Below are 8,940 nucleotides of genomic sequence, written 5' to 3' on the forward strand. Positions count from 1 at the left end.
ATTTGAAAAACTGAGTTTCATTTCCTCAAACCAAGGCTACTAAAAAGGCAATGAACCTTGTTCTTATAGAGGAAGAAATTTTATGACAAAGACTAACAATAGAAATGGACCAATTTTTTTTTTTTTTGGTGACTAGAAATGGGATTTTGGATATTCTAAAGTGAGAAAATTAATAAAATAGTAAAATAAAAAGTTAACTTCTACGAAATATAAACTCCACCATCTTAATTCACTTTAGAAAATCTTGATCCAAGAAATGGATATTATAACTTTTTTAACTTTTTGTGTTCTCCTTCTGCCCTTTTCTCTTTCTCTTCCCTTTTTTACTTTGAATATTTTGGATTGTGGTGTTTTTCTTGGGATTTATTATATGATGATGATTTTTCAGTAAGTTCCTTCTTTCTTGGCCGTTACACAATATATACAAATTGGGCTTGCATTTAAGATGGATGTCCTCAATGAGGGTGAAAAGAAAGGAGAATAATTAACATACCAAAATAAGTAGATCTGGCATGATTTCATTTTACAGGGATATCCAGCTACCACTTTTATGCATTGAAACATATACATAGCAAAATAAGATAATTTGGTTAGATTTAGAGTGGTGAGGTGAGACTTCCTAAAAGTCACTTAAAGACTCTATTGAACAAAAGGGTATCTAGAAATGTAATATTCTCTTACACGTGATGCACCATCCCTTGCCAGAATCCCCTCAAGATCACCAATGATTCTGGCCAACCATATCTCCAAATTCCGCTGGATCTCTTTCAAGTTGTTCCTGATCGAGTCCAGCGACCGCCTTGCAGTTGGCATGGTCTCGCTCCTTAGCTCGTCCCTGTAATGGCTCTTCCCAATTTCAGTTTGCAAACCCATCAGTTTCTGTCCGGTTTCAGATGCGCCCTGCTGAAGCCGAAATGCTTCAAGTAAGAACTCCGTTTGGGTTTGTGCTCGAAATTCTGAACTGAGGGAGGGTTCGGAGGGATCACTACCCTGCTGGAAAAAAGGTGATGTCAGCAATGAACAAGCTTGACACAAGCCTGTTGTTTTGCAGAAACATACATGCAAAGTAGTTGCAGCCAACTTCAAAGTCAACTTTCTTCATGTTGCATCATGCTTGCAAGAATTGAACTCAGATTTTGATGTCTGCCTTAATTATATGCACACATTATAACAATGTAGCCTATGATTTCCTATTTCTGGGATCAATCACGGTTCACAAAAAGAATAGAACTTAACAAACACTAATTTTGAATAGACATCATTGACAGTAAGCTTTCCCCAACCACCAGACAGACATTTGCTTTATCTGTTTATCCAATGCACTTAATTGTAGCACATGCATAAAACATGGTATGTACTCATACAGACAACCATTAATTATATAAGCTGATTTTTATCAGAGTTTCTCCATTAATTATATACAGTTCTGATCGGACTGCTAACATTTCAAAATACGTAGGTGGCTGACTTTAAATGATTGGAGAATGTAGTATTTTTACATAAAAGGGATAATTCAAATCCCAATTTATGGATTAATTACTAGTTGCAAGATTAGGGGGTGAACTTGAAGCTTGAGGCTAGAGTTACTTACTATTCTCCTGCATAAATCATCAATCTTTTCTGAAAGCACTTGATATCTCTTGGTCTGCTTCTTTATTAAGGACGACACTTTGGATAGATCACTCTTACTGATCTTCTCCAAATTCAATAATTCCTGTTCAAGTAATTTGAGTTTAGAGGACACTCCCGCAGAATCACCTTCTACCTTCCAAGGGGACTCCCTTCTGGACCAAGAAAACTCACCCTCGATTAGTTGCAGATTAATGCCAATGCAACAGAAATTATCAATGTTAGGGTTACCAACTATTTACCTTGCCACAAAATGCTTGGTATTGTACATAGATTCAAGGGATTCATACTGTACATCCTGCAAGAGTAAACATCTACTGTTCAGAAATTGACAAAATGACTGATCAACAACATGTTCATATGAATTGCCAAGCAAATTTCAGTCAATGGACTTTCATAAACACTTAAATTGCTTTCAGGATATCCCATGTGATTAAACATTTAATTGATAACTACTCAATTTTTATTGCTTTCAGACCATCCCTTCTGATATAACTACTCCTTTTAATTGCTTTTAGTTTTATGGCATCCTATGCCAATGGATTTATGGCTTTGAGAGGCTCAGAAGAGGCATCTTTCAGATCCAAATAATTCAATCCTAGGTCCATTACAACAAAGAAAAACACGAAGTAATTTACTACTTATTTTATGTGCAAGATGCAATCTAAAATCAAATTAAAAAATGGTAAACTAAAGTCGACCTTCCCGAAAAAGGTGATATTAATATATGAAATCCCTTGATCCTTTATGCCTACATGCCTAAACTGACCTGAGTGTCATGTTTGGTAGGGAAATTCAGTGTCATATTTTGCAAAATAAAGTGATATTGTGTGTTGTATAAAACCTAGTGATACAAATGAACGGGTGTGTATCCTCAAGAGAGTTTGCTGTAATTCACACACACAAATTTACCAAAGGAGACACCAATAATGTTAGAGCTCTACGGAACATATCACCCCTTATGGGGATTTCACATATATTCTCAATCCTACAAGCAACATTGTCACTTTGTCAGTACCTTTTACCACAGCTTTATCCAAATATATTAATCCAAGGAGGTAAAAATTTTTCATAGAGGAACGTATGAGTTAGTAATTAATAGGCATGACAACCACAAGCGCAACAAGCAACCGGGAGAATGATACCCCTAGATTTCAGCACTAGATAAGAAAAAGTGATCATCGCCTCTGCTGAAAGTAAAGTGGACCAACCATGCAAATAGCAACACCAACGTAACAGTAACACCACATAACAGTACCAAAAGTGATACAAGAGAAAAGAAAAGATGGGGGTGCAAAAGCAGACAAATAACACATGGATGCACGGCTCCACCATCATGAACCATTACGAAACCAAAACCAACTCCATCTGAACTTGATAGGAAAAAATAAGACCCTTTTAGGACCCATTAAAAAAGGCAACATCTTTATCTTTCAGTAGAAGAAATGAAGCAAGAAAGTCAAGCCTAAAACACAGTTTTTTGCTGTACTAAGCACCAACACAAACACACGTCTCCTCAGAAAAAATAAAAAACCACTAGCTTGAAAAACTGGGTTAAAAGAATATAAGCTGTGGTAAAAGGAATAGGATACTGTGTTTCCCGAGCCAGTCCAAAAGTTGATAATGATCTTTCGTTAACAAAAATAATAATAATACCAATAAAGGGGGTGTCACTTTATGCGGTGAACCACACTGTAATAAGTTAATATTCATACCATATAAAAATACAAAATCCCTCCCCCACTTTAATTATTGGCTTGACTGTGGATAGCCTTGTAAAGGAAAATTATAGAGAACAAACTACAACATAATCCAACTTCAATTAATTTTTTGTATTTTTAGTTTTAAAATTTAAAAAATTAAGATAGTGAGAAGTTTTTTTTTTTATAATAAACCTCGTGTTTTTCATCTAGTTGACTGTAGTTGGTTTCCTAAGAAGACTGCCTTATAAATAATAACTAAATTGATAATATTAATATGATAAAGCTTACTTTATTTATCATTTATTAATTATTAATTATTAATAATTAATAATTAATAAATACTAAATAAAATAAATTCAAACCTTTTTGATTAATTATTTTTTTGTTATCAAATATTTTTAAACGAATAAATAACAATTAAAAATAATCAAGGGTTCTAATTATCAATCTGAATTCTTAACTACAGTATCAAAGCAGCAGTGTCAATGTCCAACCCTTAATAAATTCCTTAAACATCTCCTAACTAGTAAATCTCTCTCTCTCTCTCTCTCTCTCTCTCTCTCCTCAGTATTTAGGAATATTTTCAGATAAAACAACATAATTATGCTTAATTATGCATTATGATATCACAAATTATGTCAAGAGACACGTCACTAAAAGACTTAAGAACAATAATAATTGACATTAATTTTGGTTTAAGGAAGGGGAAAAAGGTAAAAAACAAAATAAAATAAAATACGAAGAAGATGGAAGAGGAGGAGGAAATTTGAAGGAACCTGGAAAAGGGAAGTTTTTTCCGCCCAGAATTTGGAAGATGCAGAAGCCATAAACTCAGAATCAAAACCATTTCCAAGAAACTCCATAAACCCACCACCATGTCCATGATGCGATGCATGTTCATTCTCATGCGCATAACCAACAACTTCATCTTCCTCCACCACACTCTCTTCTTCTTCTTCTTCTTCTTCTTCTTCCTCCTCCTCCTCCTCCTCTTTCTTGAACCACTCTCTACTATTCCCCGCGACCACACCGTAACTCTCCCTGCTCCCGCACCCACCGAACCTCTCCTCCGCCTCAACCTTCTCCCCATTTCTGACCCTCGACCTCGACATGAAGCTCATTACCTCGTCCCTCTCTTTCTGGAGCTCGGTGAGGGTTCCGCGGAGGCGTGAGATTTCATCGGCGGCGGCGTCGATCTGGCGAAGGAGTCGCTTCTCCTCTTGCTGCCAGGCGTTGCGGTGAGAGGCGAAGATCTCGACGACTCTAGCGTTGGCTTTGGAGTCTTCTTGCCTCCTCCACCGCATTTCTCTGAGGTCTGCTTGGAGCTTGTGAACGAGAGAGACAGTGTTCTTGGGGAGTTGGGCCAGGAATAGGCCCAGGCCCAGGCCCAGGTAGATTGAGATGAGCTTCTTCATGTTACGACGCTCCTCGTCTTGTCTAAGTAGTGGCGGTGGTGGCGGTTGTTGGTCCTCTTCCTCTGCCATTTGGGAATAATTATTTTAATTTTGAAGGTGGTTAGTGGTTAGTGTGGAATCTGTAACAGAAAAAAGATGGCAAAGAGAGTGCAGAGTGCTGAGTGAAGCTAAGTAAGTTAGCTACAAGCTACTACTACACAGAAAAAAGAACATTGCCTTTTTGTCATTTCTCTTTCTCTTTCTCTTTCTCTTTCTCTTTCTCTCTCTGCTCTGGGTAAACACTTCCTAACCCCTATCTCTCTATAAGATATTTTAATTCTACTATTTTCATATTCATAATATTAAGAGAAATGTTAACGACTATTATTTAGTCGTTAATTTAAATTTTTTATTTTAAATTTAATAATATATTTTATTTTTAATAAAATAATATTTTAAAATTAAAATTAACAAAAAAATCAATTTTATAATTAAAATGATACACTTTTTGTGGTAAAAAATAAATTTTCTACTTATCAAAATGGCAATTTACATTTACTCATTATTTTACATTTTTAATAAATCATAAATTAATATATATATTTCTTTTTCTTGGAAAAAGTTCCCAGAGATCGAGAAGTGACAGATCCCCGAATCAGATTAGATTGACACTAATGTCTGCCGAACAGAGACTATATTAGTATTGATTTCCTTGATTTTTCTTTTCAGTCTTAATTATTTTATATATGATGAATGAAACTGTTACTATTTGCAAAATAAAAAATATCATTATTCATGATTTTATAAATTATATTTTTTTAATTAAAAGATTAAAATCATGACTCATAATTTTTTTGTCTTATTTAAAATTATAATTCATAATTTTTGTTAATTTTTTTATTTTTTATCTTATTTAAAATTATTACTCACAATTTCTTTTTATTTTATATAATTACATTACACTAAAATATTATAATATTAATGAAAAAATATCAATAATAATTCAATATAAAAAATAGTCTTTTTTATTTTTGTAATTTTTTTGCTAAAAAATTTGGATACGGAAGTAGAATGAGTAATATATCTTAATGTGGTAATTTTTTGTATTTTTTAAGATTATGGGAGGTACAGAAATCAGACCCTCTAATTTGTGTTTAAAAAATTTTAAAAATTTGGAGTACACAAATCGGACTCATTAATTTGTGTTAAAAAAATTAAAAAAATTTAGAATACATAAATGGGATATGTGTACTCCAAATTTTTTTAATTTTTTCAACACAAATCGGACTGTCCGAATCCAATTTCTATACTTTTTAAAAATAAGACAGTCCGATTTATACTTCGTACATTAAATCATCCCACATTTTAAAAAAATATCACAATAAATCACAATTTAAAAAAATACTATTATTAATCCAATATTAAAAATAAAAAAAGTGTCATTCTTTAGTTTCACAAGTTAATAATTAATTTATTGTAAATTTAATTTTTATTTACAAATTTTTTGTTAACTAATAAATTAATATATATAACATGAGTTTTAATTTTTTATATTTAATATTTAAATAAATAAATAAATTATTGAATCAACATAAATTAGTGTTAATTTCCTTAGTTGAAATAGTATTTTTTTTATGTATTGAAAATGAACACGATGGGGTTGTAGCTACTTTAACTGTGACTTTAAATATTGACGTAATTGCAATGAAATGAATTTAGAGAGAGACAACCTCTCTGCCCTAAATCTCAATTCCTCTCTGTCCGGAATCTTCAACAGTCAACACCAACTCCAAAAACCACCTCTAATCTTAACACTTCCCTTATTTATTTATCTTTTTAAAACACACTTGGTCCTATCAAATTTAGGAAATTATAGGTAAATAATAAAAATATTAAATAATATAAATAATAAATATATTAGATATTTATTTTATTTAGTGTATGAATAGCTATTTTAATAATAAAATTTAGGTAAATAATTTAGAGATATAATATGTTTTTATTTGATTAGTGATTGTTCATATTGTTTAAGATAATCATTATTTACTTAATATTTTTTTAAATTTCAAGACCAATGTTATGGGATTGATTATTTAATTTTTATATTTATTATAAATTAAATATGATATTAAGTTATAATTAATTTAATATATTTTATATAAAATATAATATAAAAATATAATTTAATTTAATATATTTTATACCAAACCCAATACAAATATTTAATTCAACCATAAATATATGTCAATTCATAAAAAAACATAATTTAAAGATAATCTATCTAAAATGCACAGTAAAAATACCAGAAATTATTTTAATATAAAAATAAATATAATATTTTGATTGAATATTGATATTTAAAGTGTATTATAATATTGTAAAAATTATTCAACATATTTTTGCGTATTGACCAAAATATTGCCATGTATTCAATACACACCCCCACCTGTTCCCACTTACAAAATTTACTCACTTGCAATCATATCAAATAATTTTATTTTGGTTTAATTATTCTATTGGTCCCTATAATTTCATGAAATTTTCAATTAGGTCCTTATACTTTTTTCTTTTTAATTGAATCTCTACACTAATTTTTTTTCAATTAAGTCCTTTTTAGTAGTAATTGGCTTAATTTTATAGGGACCTAACTAAAAAAAAGAATTGGTATAAGGACCTAAATAAAAGGAAAAAAAGTATAGGGACCCAATTAAAAAAAAATTTTGGTGCAAGGACTCAATTAAAAAGAAGAAAAATATAGGGACCTAATTGAAAATTTCGCAAAACTATATGGACCAACAAAATAATTAAACCTTTTATTTTTAATCAAAAAAATACCAATATTTTTTCATATAAAAAAAAAACAGCCTAAAAATGCTGCATAAATTTATCTGAATTCTTTTAACTTTTTCTTCCAATATTTTAATTAACAAACATACACAATATATGCAATTTAACCCTAATCTTCGTGAAGATGCTCATTTGGAGCAGAAAGATCCATTGTAACCTCGTATTCTATAAATTTATGTTGAACTATAAAAGATAATCTTAATCTCTCTTCTAAAACAATGCCAATAAAAATGAAGAGCGAGCAGATAGAAGATGACAAGTTTTTGTGGCCTTTGGCAACAGTAAATACTAATAGTGAGTGAGGATGAGTGGTCAAGTCATGAATCATGATTGTAGATTTGTAGTCACAGCCTCACAGGGTCCTCCTAAACTCCTATTTGCTTTTGCCTTTGTTACTTTCCCTCCCTAAGCAATTCTTATATCAATAACGAAGACAATTGTTTTCAACCAAAATGAGTAAATAACTATGACTAGTGGGCCTTAATAACGATTTTTATTAAGGGTTAGATTTGTATTTCGGCGTTAGATTTGTATTTCGGCGTTGAAAATATTTTTTATTGCAAATTTGATTCTCCAATTTATATTATATTAAAAATTTTTTTATTTCATCGCAAATCGAATCATTTGATTTGTGCAATATGAATATTGATTCAAATTTTTTTCAAATACGAGGGTTTGATTTATTATTTAAAATAAAAAATAAAATCTATATAAAAAAAATACATCAATCAACCATAAAATAAATTATTATTTTCGTTCTCAACTTTTGGAATAAGTTAGATTTTTTTAGAATTTGCTATTGATATAACATGCAATTTTTTTTATTTATTCCTTTTTGGATCACTTGTGGGCTTACAAATCTTATCGAAGTTATGGACCAAACAATTACTTCATAAAAATGTGTAAAAAATAGAGTTGCATTTAAAAGTCGAATACTTTATTATTAAGTTAACAATCCCGTCTTCGTTTAACAATGTTCCACTATCTTTGTGTTATTGATTCCCACAAGAAAAAGAAATAGGATATCCTTAAATAAGAAAAAAATTGTTCTCATAAAACATTTTTTTTAATCAAAGATTGGAATAGAAATAAACAAATTATGGATATCTAAACAATTTTTTTGTAGGCGTCTATCCTAATTTAATTAGGAGACCAAATTAATTATAAAAATATGAGTTTAATTAGTCAATTTATTAGTAAATTATCACCATAAAAAATTTTAATGAAATCCCTATTAAGAAACTAACAAATAGGCCCTTGTTCATTATTGTCCTAGGAAAAAAGAGTACGAAGATATTTTTCAATTTGTTGGATTTTTTTTCAGTACTTTTCAAAAAAATAATTATTTAATTAACGAGTTGCTAACA

General features: G+C 30.3%; 1 protein-coding gene across 3 annotated transcripts; it reads right to left on the reverse strand.

The window, feature by feature from the left end:
• Nucleotides 1-465: 465 nt before the first annotated feature.
• On the reverse strand, nt 466-5,061 carry LOC112800144 (uncharacterized). 3 transcript variants are annotated; one of them, XM_025842247.3, is made up of 4 exons: nt 4,109-5,061; nt 1,872-1,927; nt 1,592-1,781; nt 466-993 (listed from the first exon to the last, which is right to left on the reverse strand). In XM_025842247.3, the coding sequence occupies exons 1-4, from the start codon at nt 4,814-4,816 to the stop codon at nt 640-642; spliced, it is 1,308 nt and encodes a 435-aa protein (XP_025698032.1). In that variant the 5' UTR covers nt 4,817-5,061; the 3' UTR covers nt 466-639. The 3 variants fall into 3 exon arrangements, with proteins under 3 accessions (XP_025698032.1, XP_025698031.1, XP_025698029.1); XM_025842246.3 differs by having other exon boundaries at nt 466-990; nt 1,592-1,784; XM_025842244.2 differs by having other exon boundaries at nt 1,592-1,784.
• Between the last annotated feature and the right edge of the window lie 3,879 nt (nt 5,062-8,940).

The sequence above is a fragment of the Arachis hypogaea genome, chromosome 5 (assembly GCF_003086295.3).
Source record: "Arachis hypogaea cultivar Tifrunner chromosome 5, arahy.Tifrunner.gnm2.J5K5, whole genome shotgun sequence".
Lineage (NCBI taxonomy): Eukaryota > Viridiplantae > Streptophyta > Magnoliopsida > Fabales > Fabaceae > Arachis > Arachis hypogaea.